Source organism: Alternaria arborescens, assembly GCF_004154835.1.
Source record: "Alternaria arborescens strain FERA 675 chromosome Unknown contig_18, whole genome shotgun sequence".
NCBI classification, from domain to species: Eukaryota; Fungi; Ascomycota; class Dothideomycetes; order Pleosporales; family Pleosporaceae; genus Alternaria; species Alternaria arborescens.
The window spans coordinates 523,462-540,380 of NW_021167873.1; the positions used below are offsets into that span (position 1 = coordinate 523,462).

Below are 16,919 nucleotides of genomic sequence, written 5' to 3' on the forward strand. Positions count from 1 at the left end.
CTATCTCCCCTCGATCGACCCACGGCGAATACACACTCCATCACAGTCCTAGCGTCTGCCCATGTTGCCTTGCTTTCCTCAATTCCTTTTGTATAAGTTGCGACCATGACCGGAGAAAAAGGAGAATATTGAGATGATCCAATACTGGCTCTGACATCATCGTCTACCTGCTCGCCCAGCAGTGCATAGTGCCGCACGTGACCTGGTAAGCGCCATCTCTTCTGCTTGGGTGGAACACCAACCTCAATTTCGCGTCTATACTCAGCCAAGTCAACACCACATCACCTGCGCTTTCACGTTCCTTTGTAGCAAGTTTCATAAGTCTTTTCTGGCGCATCTTTGAAATGGCCTCTTTTTCTTCGTCCTACGAAGTCTCTCTCTCAGTCGATCCTACATAATCGGAAATAGTTTCTTTCTGATTACGACACACGCTTGCGCAATATGCTCATTGCTAAGGCGGATGTTGTCATCATGTATGCGACAGTGAGCGGGCAGATGTGCGCTGCAACTTCAGGATTGCGCGGGCTAGTTCCAAGTTCCGACTAGAAGCCCGACGCATATACGCACACCTGCAGCCAATACCGATCCATTTACACACCCAGAGAAATACCCTCTTCAGCAGGCTCACTCCAGAACATCATTTCTCAATGTTTCGCTTCATGCCGCTCATGCGGATTGTGAAGATGTCAAGAGAAGGACCCAATCAGTAGAGGTTCATGTGCCATTACAAGCATTACCAAGATACCTGCGCAGGATTCCACGCTCTTGTTGCGATTTGTCTATGTGGAGTTGTAAAGCGTTCTCCGCATGATCGGTGGTCTCGAGGGTTCACTTGCCCGATCAGCAAGACGGCCCTAAACATGAACACTAACGTGCATCGATGCGATATACAAGCAACGGAGGCCTACGATATACACAATTCCATCAGGACAATCGCATCTCCACGTCTAGTTGTACAGTCCGGGATGAAAAAGGTTTGCGAAATGATACAGAGCGCAAGGCTGATCTCAATGGATACAAGGTACGCTCAAGCTACCATTACTTCGTATCGTGGAACTCTTGAACCTCGGCAGGCCGTGTTCACAAGGCCGACCTCAATAAAGCAGGTTCTGGGATAACGGATGAAGAGCGACGGTAAAATTGATAGCTTTCCTTTCGCGATTGTTTCGCCCTATGCGAATTGAAACACAATTGCAGCACAACACGAACATCAGGTCTATAGACAAACGATACTCTCAGAATACAAAGTTTGCCCTGACTGCACCACTCCTTTCTCGTTGCTGTCTACCCGACACTCGCTTTACCAAACAAAGGCGCTCTGGGTGGCCATTCTCATTGTCCTGATTACCCCAAATTTACAGGGATCCATATAGTCGATCTCTGTGCTAGCGAAAGTAGCATTACCTCATGCCTGCCTAACCGTGCTCTGTTCGTAGTTCTCTCCTCGTCCCGCAACTGCAGCCGCAATTACAACCACCAACATCAACCCCCCCAAACAACCGCAACCATGGCCGACTCAGACTCGTCTCTGTCTTCTGCGCCCCCGACTGACGATGAGATGGAGCTTGAAGTTCCAGAGGCTGCTGCTGCGAAGCCCGCACCTCAGAAAAAGAAGAAGAACGGCACAATCCTGACCTTTTTCAACAAACGTTCGCCTTCGCCGCCTCCAAGAAAACGGGCGCCGTCCCCGCCGCATGAGCCTGTACCAGAGGACAACCCAGACATTGCTGTACGTATTGGACGCGTCCGTCGCGTCGTGACGCGCTGCATTGCGCCGCAGTCGCGCACGACTCGTCCGCTCAGGCGTCGCTAATGCCATGTGCCATAGTTTATCGTAATGTTCCGGTCACGTTTCAACGAAGCATTCCCTCGCGGTTCCCCTTCTGTAGGGCCTCAGGACATCGAGCAGGGTGTCGCGGAAGACACACCGTCCGCCGACGTCGAAGGCTTACTATGCGCCTTGCTCGGCCTCGTCCTCAATCGCAAGAAACCTGTCGAGTCAGTCTGACCCCTTCGCTCTTCACAAACACCCGTTCTGCGGTCGCGTGGGTGTCACACAGTAGATGGAGTAGTGCACAAGCTGACACGTGTGTGTTCTACAGGAAGGGTCATTACGGTCGCGCTCTCGAGGAAGCCATCCAAACCCAAAAATCACAATGGCCCACCAAATGGACTGGCAATCCCCTCAGCGGCGGTCGCAACTTCAATACAATGACGACAGTAGAGCGAGTAAGTAGTCATCTATCCTGATACCGCCAAATGCTTACCGTCGCATAGATCACCCTCCTCCACTCACTCTGCCTTTGGAGCCTCAATCAAAACGAACAAGTCAAGGCCATGATCAATAACGCGTACAAGTCTCGCACTACCAAGGACAAGCAAGATACCAACATCCCATTATCGGTGCAAGCATGGGGCCGTGATGGTGACAAGCGCCGGTACTATCTAGTCGAAGGACAAAACGATACCCACTTTCGCATCTACCGCGAGACCGACCCGAGCCGCAAGAACGTACAATGGATCAGTGTCGCCGGCTCCATTGATGAGTTGAAGGCGCTTGCGACGAAGCTGGAGGAAGTAGATGGGCACAAAGAGGCTAAGGCACTTGGCGAGCGTATGCTTAACGCCGTGCCACGATTCGAGGCTTCAGAAAATGTACGCCTCGTACATTCTACAAGTCATCCTATGCTAACAGTCATTTAGAAACGTAAGCGACGAGAGTACACACGCCAGCGCAAAGATGCCTTCACTCGCCCAGAACCTGGTTTCTCCTTATATGAAGGCCGCACCCGTGGCAAGCGCCAACGATACACATTTGACGAAGACAACGACTTCGATTCAGACAACACCTCCGTACGCCGATCAGGGCGACAGTCGGGCCGCGACACACCCGCTGCACCTTCTGGTCCTACTGTCACCGCCAGTGGTCGACAGGTCCGATCTCGAGCAACCGGTTTATATGGCGAAACATTGCTCAGTGGACAAGTTGCAGACCATGCATCGCCTGCGACTGGCGACTATGTCCGATCTGATGTGTCGGAAGAACCATATTCAGGCCATGGCCGATCGACTCGCGCCGCCAACAGGGGTACCACAAACAGTCGTTCATTCAACCGAACAGTAGATTCGGAAGACGAGGAGGACGCGACCTCTTGGGATGGTGGAGATGACGATGAAGAGGAGCCAGATCAGATGGATCTTGACGACGACGACGACGAAGAGGATGCCGTGGAGGAATCAGAAGAGGAGGAAGAACAACACAGCCTCATGGTCACTCTACGCTACCGGAAAGGTGCATCTGATGGCGCTCCTGCTCATGAAGAAGATGCGCCCATGACAAATGGGGTGGATCGCGATTCTATTGCTGCGACAGTCGCGTCGTCGACCAACACCAGCGCACCAAAACAGCCTGAGCCTGCGCCCGCGCAGGAAGTACCCGCTCCCGCGCCTGCATCTGCAGGTACTATGAACGGAATCTCTACTCCAGTTGTCCCAGTCGCACAGCAACAACAGACTTCTACCAGCAATCCAGAAGCGCTGCCTAAGCTCGATGGAGTTTTCTCTGCACCAACTCCCCCTGAAGAAGCACCAAAGTCCCAGGCGCCCGTGGAGGCTCCAGCTAGCACATTCGAGGCTCAACCACCACATCAGTCTGCACCTACTCCTACCATCAACGGGCAGTAAATGTGTATGCGTACCTCCAAACGCCACTTTACGACATGTTGTCTTGAGGATCCATGTTTAACCATCTTCACCTTCTTGCTATCTACTTTCCTGTCATAACTAGAGAACGACAGATACCCATGGCGTTTTTCTCAATCTCTGCCCTCATTCTGTTATGGGATAAATGCATCATCCGTCGGCTTAGCGGTGTATCACGAGGTGTGCTATTGACGGATAGACCGCCCTGCTGGCTAGAATATCTAGATGAGTCGGTGCAATTAATACGACTTACCTCGTTGAAGCGAGCATCAGTGATGGCCAGTGTCTTGTGTTGTCTGGTAATGTACGCACATCGAATGTATGTCTGTGAGAGATGGCCATTGGTGATGTTGAGCTTCATTACTATATACACGCATATGCTTGTAGCACGCTTTCCTCCAAGACGCCACCGTTTGTAACATAATACACATCTAGTCATGTCATCATAAGGACACTCATACCTATCCTCTCGGCAAAGCGCCAGGTATAGCTCCTGCAATACCAGTCGTGGTCCGACTCTGTAATTTCGGTCGACCATGCGGTCCCTTCGGCCTATCTCGATCTCTCTGCTCACCCCGCCATCGCATACCATCTTCTCGATTATTCCTGCTCCGGCTACGAGAGTCACTTGCACTGGGTTTCCTAACCCCAGCTCTGATCTCGGCTTCCCGCATTTTCTGGCCTTCAGCTTCTATTCGTTCTTCCAGAGTAGCGTTCTCAGCAATCGGACTAGGGATGAAAGAGGTTGAACCTGGAGCGGTACCATTTCCTTCCATGACGGCGATCTCATCATCCTCGTCATTTTCGTTTTCTCCGGCTGCAGCGTCAGCGTCTTCGGTGGCGCTTCCGCCTCGCGTGTTGTGCTTTCGGGGCCAGAGTGAGGGGAGCACGATTTGTTGGAAGCGGGGTTCTACTGCCCGCTCGTCGAACCAAGCGTGGACGCGAGATTCGATCAGCTGGGCAATTTTTGGTACGTCTTGTAGGCGGGATCTTGAACCAACTAAGGAACGGACGGAGAGGTCGAGACGATAGTCGTCTAGGAAGGTGAACGCTAATGTTGTAGGTCGGTGTGGTGGTGCGCCAGATGATGATGCTGGACGGCTTGGAGAGGAACCTCGGTGGGTCTCGGACGTTGGTGAGGTCATGGGCGCAGCGGTAGGTGGAGGTGACGAAGAGGGTATGAATGACACGGCCAGTGTCCCAGAGAACCGTACAATGCTCACAGCAAGCGCGACGGGCAAGACTGCAGACATGGGCTTCGGCCAGTTCAAGTTCAGTGTCGTCTCAACGCCAATGGTAATGACATCGCTCAAATCAACGTCCATCCGTGCCTGTAGTCTCTCTTTCTCGTTCCCTGTGTTTCCCGGCCCATACCAAAATCCGTCTTCTGCAGGCATTACTCTGCAATTGCTGAAGATGGGGAACTCATCCCCCAACGCTATCTCCGTTACCCTGATCTCGCCAATCCAGTCTGGCTTGCTGCCCGTGTTCAAGACTTCGGTGAGCGACGTGAGGATTGCATCGTCCTGCCGCGCGTCGGCTCTCAGCTGTGCGATTGTTTGCGCAATGAGCACGTTGAACCAGTCTAAGCTCTCCGGTTGGTGTCCCTTTACGTTGTAGTAGGTCTTCGCGAGGATAGTTGTGATGCTTGGTCCTCCTCTGCTCTCTTCGCCCTTTCGTATTATGCTTCTTGACGGTTTATGACGTAGAGACAGGGACGTTGAATTTGCGCGCGTCCTTAGTTGCTTGTACGATTGTTGGTGTGCTAGGGTTCGAGCTCGGCGGAGGGAATTGAGGTGTAACGCGCGATCGTCGGCAGATGGTGGTTCTCCAAAGATAAAGAACTTTATGAAACAAAACATCAAAATCGCGATTGAAAGCTGGCCGAGCAGGAATCCTTGCGTGAAGGAAAGTCTACAGCATGTTAGCGGGGTCCTCCATGGAGTGAAGGTATGGTTACGAGGACGAGCTGCCCTGTGTGACCGGCAGTGCCACAGGCGTGGGCACTGCTTTGACCATGGTTGATATTGCTATCGGTGGAACAATTGCATGATGGTTGTGGATTGAACGGGCTCGAAGAAGGCAGACAGACGTAATTGTGCATCGGAAGGACGCCCGCGCAGGGACCGAGCTCTATCGATAAGAGAGCCTCCTAATCATTCCACCAAGTCTCTCCGCAACCCCGAGGTCTCCCCAGACTCAGAGCCGCCTGAAACCTCGATTCTGCCTAGGATGCCCCTCCTTTCCAAGGTTGTCACCTTCAAAACCCCTACCAACCGCGCCGCTGCTATCAAGGCGAACAGAGTTATCCGATCTATCAAGAGCAGATACCGGGCCCAGGCCTTTCTGTTCCTCGCATACCACTTCTTCCTCACTTCACCTATGCACCTTGATATCTTTATCATGTTCTTCATTCTAGTCAGCAACTTCATGAACCGACAACAGGTCTTCCCAGCCCACCTGGTTATCGAGGGGCTGCGCTTCCTCATCGACGAGAGAAGGTTCATCATGCCTTGAATGCTAAGTCCAGCTACGATGGTCATCCGACATGTTTATTCCGACGCGACACGATACATTATGCGCATCAATCGCGCAACGAACCCCGTCCCTCCACGCGTCCTCGTTGCTCCTTCACTTGAAGCACACGGAGATAGCGGCAGTTGCAAGTCCGATTGGCTGCCAAGCTCCCCACCTTCTGCACCGGCTCGACATCGCATATCATTGTAGAGATTCCTCAACGTCGCTATGGATTTCGATACCCAAAGTCAAAGCCTCTCGCCAGGCGCGGCCACTCACAATCCCAATCTCATCCTGCCAGCAACATGCGACCCACCATCTGAGCACAATCCACCCAAGCGAGCAGTATGGATTGTAAGTCACTGAATAGACCACCTGGTCATCGGTAGCTAACTCCGGAATGTAGGTCTTCGGGGCGACCGGTCATATGGGGCGTTCCCTCGTTCGAGCGATACTAGCGCATGGCGACCAATGCACTGCAGTGGGATGGACCGAGGAGAACACACCAGAACAGATGGACAAATGGCAGAACAGGAACTGCCTGGGCCTGTTGTGTGACGTAAGAGTACGCGAGACAGTAGATCAGGTCATCAAGAAGAGCATCGAATACTGGGGTCAGGTGGATGTTATAGCGAATAGCACCGGCTACGGCGTCATAGCAGCATGCGAGGACCAGGACGACTACGACCTGCGCAATCAATTCACAACAAACTTCCTCGGAACACTTCACATCTTGCAGTTGTCCCTCCCATATTTCCGCTCCCAGAACTCTGGTCGATACCTCATATTCTCGTCCACGGCTGGAGCACTTGGCGTGCCGGGACTCGGCCCGTATTGTGCGACCAAGTACGCTGTTGAGGGTCTGATAGAGTCCATGTTGTACGAGGTCGATATCTTCAACATCAAAGCAACATTGGTCGAGCCTGGTCATGTTCGATTGGACGAACCAGACGATAACATATTACCACCCAGCTATACTTCGGCGCCTACTCCTGGAACAGGACCTCCGAAGCCGAAGCGTTATGGCCACTTCTTCGTGAAACCGAATCCTAGCGAACCCTATGCGGGGCTGACAAGTCCCGCGCAACACGCGCGACGGATGGTACAATGGCTGAACGACAGACAACCAGTCAGCGCTGTAAAAAGTGCAGAGTTGGTATGGCAATTAGGTCATTGTAGTTATCCTCCGCTACGATTGATCTTGGGTAGTTATGCTGTGGAGAGCATCCGTGACCGCCTGAAGAGCATCACCGAGGAGGTGTGTAATATCTTTCTCTTGCTACACTAGAGTTATTAACTTTTCGCAGATTGAAGATTGGAAACATCTTTCGTTCCCTACGTCTATGCCTCCAGAGGAAGAAGGTGGGAAAGATGATGTCAAGGAGGAGCAAGAGCCAGACGATGAACAAATGCAGGACTGAAGGCAAACTTCCGGCATTGGCACTACCAACCCCGCATGCCCCGATGCATGCATCCGCTCCTGCAACTATCGCACAGTCCAAACATTGCCGCTCAAATATATGCAAAAACGGCAAACTGGGACGCAAAGCGTTCTTGAGATCTTAATGTGACAGCGCATCGTTTGCGTTTCCGGCAATGGAAGGTTCGGGGGGCCAAGTCCTTCTTTGAGGTTTCGCGAAAACACCTGCTTTAAAGACCTTATGCGAATTCTATTCTTGGAACTTACACTTGAAGGAACCAGGCTAGTGTTGTACCGCTCTACCATCCGAGCTGATATGCCAACAGTATGTGCATTGACCAAGACTTCTGTGGCTGCTGGGAATCACCGACCATGCTTACTGCCGACTACTTTAATCCCTTTTCGGCTGTCCTTTACCGTGGGCTTATAGAACACAAATTCACAGGTTGCAGGGAGGGGAAAGAGCTAGAAAATTGCTTCTGAATGTAATCGCCTGTTAGGAATCGACTCGTTCTTTCCAGCTTAACGCGGAGGGCGTGGCTCAAAGACCGTCCGATCTTATTCTCTCCGCGATTGGACAATCTCGCTTCGTGCATCTGTGATGGTTGAAAAGGGTAAGGCGTGTGTTGGCAAGCCTCCTGCGGCTGACATCCGCGTCCCTTACGCGCTCACAACCAATCGTCAACTACGCCAGCATGCACGTCTCTAAGCCTTTGTGGGTTTCCTGGTGAGCTTCAGCCCCCACAAACGACTAAGATGCAACATGAACATTGGGCTGGCTGACGGCAAGGCCTGTGCTGATATACCAGCATCCCGTGCCACATCGCTCTATATGTATTACGACTGCCAGGAGCACGCGACGCGAATTTGTTTGCTTCTCCCTTTGTTTCACGAAGTCTTCCTATCATCTACTTATCGCTTCTCTAGCTTCAGTCATCACTGGGCCTCGTTTCTTCTATTCACCTGTGGTTTTGCTGCCACATGCTAGATCGCCCAATGGATAATGAGATACGCCAAGTCCCGCAGTCGCCAGTTTTGGTCAACAATGATTCTGGACACAATAGGGATAGCTGGAAGACTGCTCCCAGCTCACCAAAGGAAGACTTCAAAGTCATGATTGATGCTATTACCGAGGAACGCGAAAATTCCACTAGCTACACAGGTAGCTCTAGCGAATCTCCAAACACGTCTCGACAAGATTATAATGAAAAGTTCGATCATGTCGAACACAATTCGGATATAGACGGTATTGACTGGAGACCTGGCTTCAAGCATCAATTTCCATGGCTCGGCTTCGCGGGACTTATGGTCATCCTCGTGGCCACTGCCGGAGCTGTAATTATCCTGGCTACATCGAACACAAAGCGAGTCAAAGACTGGCCTTTTAAGAAGTTGGTCAGCTTAGCCGATTAAACATGAAACGGGGACTGACAGACTAGATTTACCGCCCAACCCAACGTACTACTCAACATTGCGAACCAAGTTCAGAACTTGGGGCTGGTCACATTGATCGGTCAGGGGCTGGCAATCGCATGGTGGAGGACAGCCTTGCGCGGAAGCTCACTTCGGAGACTACATCAGAATCACGCGTACTCCTATAGCTTCTATGCGATTATCACTTCCGGCAGACACTTCAACATCATCGCTCTCGCCGCTCTCATGACAAAGTTCGCCGTCGTTGACAGTACGCTATTTCAAAAAGCGACAAAGACTATCGTTACACAGCAAAAGAACTACATGAACCACACTATGACTGGATTTATCGAGAAAGACTGGCCAGCGAATTCTGGTGGTATACCCGGAAGAGACGGCAATATCAAGACTGTCGATGCGACATGGGCTGGCGTGCTGGATGCGTACAGTGGCAAGATCGCGAATGGTAAGGTGCATGACACTCTTCGTCAGAAGAAGTCTTTTTGGGATTGCCCTTTCCAACAGGAGTGTCATGGCGCTTTCGAAGGCCTGGGTTTCTCATTCAATTGCACCAGTACATCCAGGCAGGTGGACTATGGATATGAGAGACGAGAATCAGAGGGGCTACAGGGCATGCCTCCATCCGATAACTCGTATCCGCTGTGGGATGTCAAGTTCAATCCCTCGTGGCCAACGGAAACTAAACCATACGCCAGCATCGATCTTGAGATGCTGTACGTCGATAGCAAAGCTGGAGAAGACGACCTTTCTTGTCCGGGTACCATGACTATTCGTAGGTGCGAGATCAAGCCTGCAGTCGTTGAGTATCCCGTCACTGTTATGGTACCAAGTGAAGAAGAACTAGAGGGTGGGAACATCGTCACACACATCAAGTTCTCTAATGATTCCCGCACCGACAATTGGAAGGTTGGTGAGAGTCTCGACAACATTACGCAGATCGACCAAATTGAAGTAAAAGAGACTGTCAATCTCGAAGAGCAGTTCGGTGAACCCTCTACTATCGGCGCTTTAACATATATCATGAACAATCTCTATGAATCTTCAGCGAATCTTACCTACAACAACGACACATGGGATATTGTCGCCCGAGGCGCCTCGGCTCAGACTACCTTTTATGCCCAATCGGATGAAACGCTCAATCGTTGCTGGTACAATATCAGCCAAGGTAAAGACGATCCCGCCGTCGAGGTGTTGCGCAAACTCAACACCCTGAGCTTCGTAACCGCATTATACATTACAAGCGCGCCTTTGTCCGACAAAAGCCTAGACGGTGACCTCGGGATGGCCAACCAAACAATCATCGCGTCAGTCACCGGCATCGTCGAGCAATACAAGACTTCCTACGCGTATGTTGCCGGCGCCCTCGTAGCAACCTTCGTCACCGTCATGCTCGTCCTACCCGTATATTGGGGCTTCTGGCAGCTCGGTCGCAAGGTCACTCTTGGTCCGCTTGAAATATCGCAAGCCTTTGGTGCGCCCATCATCGCGCCTGACAAGACAAAAGCATATCATGGCGATTTCGATCAGGTACTTGAGGATGTTGGGAAGAGGAAAGTGCAGTACGGCCAACTCAAACATGCGCCGCCGGGACAGATGGGCCTTGCAGAGCCAGAGAGGGTCGTGGTGCCGAAAGCGAGTCACCGATGGCGAGTGAGTGGGCAGAGGGAGAATAGGAGGATCGGACTTGGTGCAGCAATCGGGGGTGTGGTGGCCGCTACTATCGCAGGAAATGCGAAGGGATGAGGGGCAATCTTGCCAGGTGTTGGATGTGCTGTAGGTGATAGGCCTACCATACCAGCGACCAAGGCCATTCAATCAACTCATTTACTAAAGCACAAACTGACGACCATTGCCATACAAACTAGGCCTCCAGTAGACCTAAAGGCACATATTCCATCTCTATGGCGTACGAAATAGCGTCCATGTGTAGGCAATAATTTTTGTAATTGGAGCTAAAGCGAGCGCTACGGGTTGAAACTTTTGAGCATAGGCCAGATGTAGTTTTTACAGAGAAACCAAAGCCAGGTGGTACTGTAAGAACAAAAAACCAAAGCCGCTGTGCATGTTTGGTTAGATAATGTCTACCACGTCTAGCAAGCCGCTGCTGGTGCGGAGGTAACCGGCGCTAGTGCCGCTTGCCAGCTACCGCAATATCGTCACGTGTGCTTCCAACGACCCCCTTAAAAACACATCTCTGTTCACCACAACCACCACACAACGTCCACGAGGACAAAAAGATAATTGCTAGTTGCATCGGCCGGGAATCGAACCCGGGGCTAGCCGAAACTGTCCTGTGAAGGATGGCAACGGCTAATTTTACCACTAAACCACCGATGCGAGGTTTGAAACAGCTGAGATGGCTGATTTGATGGAAGAAAGTAATGAGAAAAACTTTATATTCCTATTGTCATTCCACGAGATTGAGGAACGTGTGCCTCCAACCTCGTCTGTGGGTCTACGGTCTGGCTAGGGTATAGTGTCATGCACGAGTCGAGAGCCGTAGCACTAACGAAAACTGTCTGGAATGATCGTTAATCTCCACTACCGGCGCCTAGACGGTTTGCTGATGCATGTTCTCACCTAGGCATCAATATTGCTATTCAAGGAAAGCCTAGCGAATACTGCACCACTGTGATTTCGTCCGCAGGGCAATGATAGCCGGAAGAATATAGGCTAGTGTACCGTACAGTATGTTGATGTTGAAGCAGTTTTACTGTACAGCGTGACACCGAATGTACGGCTAAGAAATCTTCCTAGTCCTGCGGAATACCTCCAGGGCTCTCTTCATAGCGACCTCGGGATCGTCCTGATGTACAACTCGAGACCCATAGACAATGTACGACAAGCGTACACAGACCCGGCCGATTCAGTACAAGCCTATGTAGTCTTCACACTACCATGCCAAGCCGGTACATTGTTTCTGTCACTGTTGTATAGATGTCTTCCGAGATCGCACTCCTTTCGTGATTGAATCTTGGTATCATCGATCTCCTTGTATGCTCTAGATCACTCGTTTACATGATACGACTATGAATCCGTTGCAAAGATTGGCAAGAACCATCGCCCAGCTTGTTGTGGCAGCGCAATGGCAATGTTCCGCTTAAGAGAATATCGCGTCTCTTCCCAAACCAGTCGAGTAACCCGACCCACAGCGGACACAATTCCGCTGAGCGGTTTGCTCTTTTCACACGCAACGTTCCGCGAGAAACACAACAACAGCGCATGATTTTCAGTTCATACCCATGAGTCACAGGAGTTGGGATAGATAACACATCTGTTTTCGTGTATTGCTTGACAGGGCGTGCAGGACTCGATCACCGTTATGTCGCACTAACCAGAAGTGGTAGGTACATGCGATATTCCGCCAGAGAGCATGACGGCGGTACAGCTTTACGTGTTTGGACTTATCGCCACGCTCTATCATCCAATGTCCCCGCTTCTACACTTTAGGACACGGGCTCGGCATCATGTATATGCCTGTAGATAAATTGGGTGATACCCCATTAGACTTGATGACCTCTCATCTACACTTCACTACTCTAGGGTGAGCATAGGATCACATCATCACTCTTTATTCAGATTATACGTCTTACCATGGCACCTCACCCCTTCAAGATCCTCAACGTAGAGGAGACACGTATCGCGCGTGACACTGTCCTCTCCCTCCACAAAGACTGCGTTGTCGACTTTCGAGAGATCTACCTCCAAGAACCTGAGAAGGAGCTCATGAAACAATACCTCGACCTAGAATATGCAGCAAAGCCAGGACAATCACCAGCTTCCAAGCGACCAGCGCGGTTGGCGAAGTGTCAATACGATGTCATCGGAACCGACAAGATACCAGAGTACCACGAGTCTGTCATTGATATTGAACAGAAGAAGAGGGTACGCCATGAGATTGTTGGAAAGGAGAAGCAGGCCAGCTTGACCCTGTGGGAGTTCCAACACCTGGTCAAGGCTTGTGAGGAGAGCGATATGTTCAAGGATGCCATGAAGGAGCTCAAGCTACCTGATGGGTTTGAGTTGGTTGTTGAGCCCTGGTAGGTACCTACTTCTCAATTGTCAATGTAGACTACTAACGACATAAGGCCATACGGTGGTCTTGACATTGGCGCCGAGAACCGGAGATACTTCCAAGGATTGTGCTTTGCACAGGACACACGAAATGGAAACGACGATTCCAACTTCTACGCCTATCCCTTACCACTAATTCCTGTCATGGACGCGCAAACGAGGAAGATCATTCGCGTTGACCGATTAGCCACAGGTGGAAAGGGCGATAGCCTTACCGGCCAGACACATTCTGAGCGCGTTCTAGACCATTGCGAGGGTGCGGAGTACGTCCCCGAGATGGTCGAAGGTGGTCTTCGACAGGACGTGAAGCCTATCAACATTACACAACCAGAGGGTCCTTCCTTCAAGGTTACAGACGAATCGCTAGTCGAGTGGCAGAAGTGGAGCTTCAGAGTATCATTCAACCCGCGTGAAGGGGCTGTTCTACACGACGTCAAATATGACGGTAGAAGCATCATGTACCGGATGAGCATTTCTGAGATGTCGGTCCCGTACGCAGATGCACGACCACCCTTCCACCGCAAGCAAGCATTCGACTTTGGTGACGGAGGTGCTGGTAACTGTGCCAACAACCTTTCCCTAGGTTGTGACTGTCTCGGCGTGATCAAATACTTTGATGCGGTCATCGTTGGTTCCGATGGCGAACCAAAGGTCCACCCCAATGTAGTCTGTCTTCACGAGCAAGATAATGGTATTGGCTGGAAGCACAGTGAGTCTCCCGAAACAGTTTCTCAGCATGAGCTAACGTGAGACATTAGCCAACTGGAGAACTGGACGCGCAGTAGTAACACGACTACGAGAACTCGTCGTTCAGTTCATTATTACCCTAGCCAACTATGAGTATGTGTTTGCCTACAAGCTCGACACCGCCGGTGGTATCACTCTTGAAGTCCGAGCCACTGGTATCGTCTCAGTCGTCAACATCGACCCAGGCAAGACATCAGACTACGGCAATGTCGTATCAGGAGGTGTGCTTGCCCAGAACCACCAGCACATCTTTGCCGCTCGTTTTGACCCTGCAATCGACGGACACAACAACACCGTCCTCTATGAAGAATCCCACGCCGCTCCCTGGAACAAGGAAACCAACCCCAATGGCAATTTCTACGAGATCCGCAAGACGACCATCGACAAGTCCTCTGGTGTTGATGCCAATCCCTTCGACCACCGCGTCTTCAAGATCATTAACCCTTCCAAGAAGAATCCAAAGTCTGGTAACCCTGTAGGATACAAATTCGCACCACTCCCTACGCAGAAGATTCTTGCTAGCCAAGGTAGCATCCAAGCGCAGCGAGCGCTCTTCACAAACCACCACGTGTGGGTGACAAAGTACCAGGACGACGAGCTATACGCTGCGGGTAGGTTCACGCTGCAGAGCCAGCTCGAGCAGGGTGGTGTGCATGACATGGCTGCACGAAAGGACAATGTCGAGAATGAAGATCTTGTTCTCTGGAACGTGTTCGGACTGACACATAACCCACGGTAAGATTCATCGCCTTCGATGAAGGTTGGCGCATATACTAACGACAAGCAGAGTCGAAGACTGGCCCGTTATGCCTGTCGAAATTTACCAAGTGCATTTCAAGCCCAGCGACTTCTTTGAGCGCAACCCGGCTATCGATGTACCAAGCACGAAGAACAATGCGTCGGTTTTGGTTGAAAAAGCATGTTGCTCTGGAGAGCAGAAGCTTTAAGTACTGTTGAAATGAGTCGTTATTAGTTCAAGGATATCCAATGAGTTCCCACGTATGCCGCTTGATCTGTCATATTGCAAAAGTGATGTCGAGGTTTTGTACACATAGTGGTACTGTGGTGGGTAGTAGTTGATGCTATACAATACTATGTATGCGTTCTACGTTCCAAAGACTGAATCCAATCTGGTAGTCATCCAATCGTCAAACAGTGGTATACCAAACGCCAATATACGCCAAAGTCATGCTCGTACACGAATATTTAAATCCCCCAAGCGCCAGCGACAGCATTCAAAGCACCGTCGACGGCCTCCTCTAGGGTTTCAACACGAAGTCTGAGCGTGCGGTTCTCTTCTCGCTCCTTCGCTAGGCGGCCCCAAACAGCAGATTGTGCGCCGCCCTGGCAGTTGGCGCATCCCCATCCACCTTTAGCGATGTCGACTTTGCCTTCTCGGGGCTTGTCGTATGTGCTTCCCCGTTGTAGCGATTGAGGCTTTCGGCCCTTTAGTGTGATGTCGTGAATATCGTTGTCGAGAATGGATGAGCGGTCGGTACCGGTAGGGCTGAGGCAACTTCTTGAGAACACGCTCGCAGCGTCGGTCTCATTCTCAGACTCGAAACCAGAATCGACGCTGATTTCTGAGCCCGACACACGGTTGTGTCGACGGGCGGACTCCTGGCACGAAGTGTGCTCACACTGTGGTGTTGCTCTAATGAGGGCTAGACTCCTCTTACGAGCTGCCTCTTCTTCTTGACGAGCTTTCTTCTCGAACGCGAGGTCTTCCATGAGGACGCGCATTTGCTCGTCCTGCTCGGCTGCTCGTGCTGCCATGGTCTCCAATTGCATCTTCAGGTGCCTTGCCCGGGTCTCGGCCTCATCAAGCTCATCATCCTGCGCGCTTTGTTCGGCATGTGCGTCTCCTAGGGCGGTAGAGAGTTGGCGGTAGGCGGTCTGGTAGCGAGAGAGGAGGGCTTCGGCGTTGGTAAGAAGGTCGTGGAAGGACGAAGGTGCTAGCGGATCGGCGGGTCCGTGTGGGAAAAGCGAGTGTGATATGTTCAAGTTGAGTAGCTCGTCATCAGGGTTGTGGTATGTGGGCGACTGCTGTGGAGGGGGGACGGCGGCATTCTTTTGTGTGGACAACAGCCATGCGAACTTGCTGCTAGCGGTGGGCTGGCTTGGTGCCTTGCTCGGTGTGTGGGTATCATCTGATCGCATCGGGCTCTGCGACGTGCCCCTCGTGAGGGAAGAGCCACGGTTGAAGAGGTTGGTCATCATGTTGCCCCTCTCTTCTTCCTCCTCTTCGGACTCGGAATCGTAACTCTCTCCTGACTCGGAGCCGGAATCCGAATAGTCGTCCTGTTGCTGGACACCTAGCTTCACGGGCGCAGAGGAGCCGTTGAACCAGTTCTGTAGTGCCCTAATCTTAGGCTGGCTAGCGCTGGATTCGATAGCGCCTCTTGAGGGAATGAAGCTTGCCAGAGATTTTGTAGGTGAAGATGCTCTTGAAGTATGCTGTTGGATTGTCGATGTTGCGCGATTGAAGTTGTCGAAGATTGTGCCGGTCAAGGTGCGCTGGTGACTACTTCGGCCAGTCCTAGGGAAGTCCTCTAGTGGGGAAGGTGCATGTGGGTCATATGCAGTTGCAGTAGTGGGTGTTAAAGCGGAAGGTGGTGGTTGAAGCCCGGTGATGTCCACGTCGTCGAATTTGTTCACCTGTTCGCTGACCACAGGCGCAGACTGCTTGCGAGTGTGATACGATGGGGATCTCACGCCAGTATGCTGCGAGGTATGGGTCGCATAAGGGGCCTGAGGCGGCTGTTGCAGCTCCAAGTCGTGAGGGGCGTTGCGGCTCATTCCAAACTACTGCAGCTAAACGTCCGGTGCCGGGATTGCTGGACGGTACGCTGTTTGGCGGTCGAGGACTGTGTCAGTCGCCCAACGATTTGTCGAGCAGACGGATGGAGATGTGTGAAACGCGAAAGCACTTCTTTCCTTGCTGCTCGGCGGGGCGGGTGCTGAGGGTAACCCGGCCAACACGATGAATTTATCGATAAGAGCGAGGAGCGAGAGTCGTGGGAAG

General features: G+C 51.6%; 7 protein-coding genes across 7 annotated transcripts; 5 read left to right on the top strand and 2 right to left on the bottom strand.

Moving 5' to 3' along the window:
• Window positions 1-1,507: 1,507 nt before the first annotated feature.
• AA0111_g7875 (hypothetical protein) lies at window positions 1,508-3,684 on the top strand (the record flags this gene model as incomplete). The annotated part of the gene is made up of 5 exons (XM_028654260.1): window positions 1,508-1,729; window positions 1,829-1,998; window positions 2,103-2,229; window positions 2,278-2,655; window positions 2,704-3,684. The coding sequence occupies 5 exons, from the start codon at window positions 1,508-1,510 to the stop codon at window positions 3,682-3,684; spliced, it is 1,878 nt and encodes a 625-aa protein (XP_028504617.1).
• A 479-nt stretch (window positions 3,685-4,163) lies between these two features.
• Window positions 4,164-5,721, bottom strand: AA0111_g7876 (Maintenance of mitochondrial morphology protein 1; the record flags this gene model as incomplete). Its single annotated transcript, XM_028654261.1, has 2 exons — window positions 4,164-5,616; window positions 5,663-5,721. 2 exons carry the CDS (start codon window positions 5,719-5,721, stop codon window positions 4,164-4,166), a joined length of 1,512 nt encoding a protein of 503 aa, XP_028504536.1.
• Window positions 5,722-5,934: 213 nt separating this feature from the next.
• Window positions 5,935-6,219, top strand: AA0111_g7877 (hypothetical protein; the record flags this gene model as incomplete). Its single annotated transcript, XM_028654262.1, has 1 exon — window positions 5,935-6,219. The coding sequence occupies one exon, from the start codon at window positions 5,935-5,937 to the stop codon at window positions 6,217-6,219; it is 285 nt and encodes a 94-aa protein (XP_028504537.1).
• Window positions 6,220-6,447: 228 nt separating this feature from the next.
• AA0111_g7878 (hypothetical protein) lies at window positions 6,448-7,640 on the top strand (the record flags this gene model as incomplete). Its single annotated transcript, XM_028654263.1, has 3 exons — window positions 6,448-6,573; window positions 6,626-7,477; window positions 7,527-7,640. The coding sequence occupies 3 exons, from the start codon at window positions 6,448-6,450 to the stop codon at window positions 7,638-7,640; spliced, it is 1,092 nt and encodes a 363-aa protein (XP_028504539.1).
• Window positions 7,641-8,635: 995 nt separating this feature from the next.
• On the top strand, window positions 8,636-10,816 carry AA0111_g7879 (hypothetical protein; the record flags this gene model as incomplete). Its single annotated transcript, XM_028654264.1, has 2 exons — window positions 8,636-9,030; window positions 9,079-10,816. 2 exons carry the CDS (start codon window positions 8,636-8,638, stop codon window positions 10,814-10,816), a joined length of 2,133 nt encoding a protein of 710 aa, XP_028504540.1.
• Window positions 10,817-12,667: 1,851 nt separating this feature from the next.
• On the top strand, window positions 12,668-14,841 carry AA0111_g7880 (Copper amine oxidase 1; the record flags this gene model as incomplete). Its single annotated transcript, XM_028654266.1, has 4 exons — window positions 12,668-13,113; window positions 13,162-13,856; window positions 13,906-14,629; window positions 14,682-14,841. 4 exons carry the CDS (start codon window positions 12,668-12,670, stop codon window positions 14,839-14,841), a joined length of 2,025 nt encoding a protein of 674 aa, XP_028504616.1.
• A 259-nt stretch (window positions 14,842-15,100) lies between these two features.
• AA0111_g7881 (hypothetical protein) lies at window positions 15,101-16,693 on the bottom strand (the record flags this gene model as incomplete). Its single annotated transcript, XM_028654267.1, has 1 exon — window positions 15,101-16,693. One exon carries the CDS (start codon window positions 16,691-16,693, stop codon window positions 15,101-15,103), a length of 1,593 nt encoding a protein of 530 aa, XP_028504615.1.
• Between the last annotated feature and the right edge of the window lie 226 nt (window positions 16,694-16,919).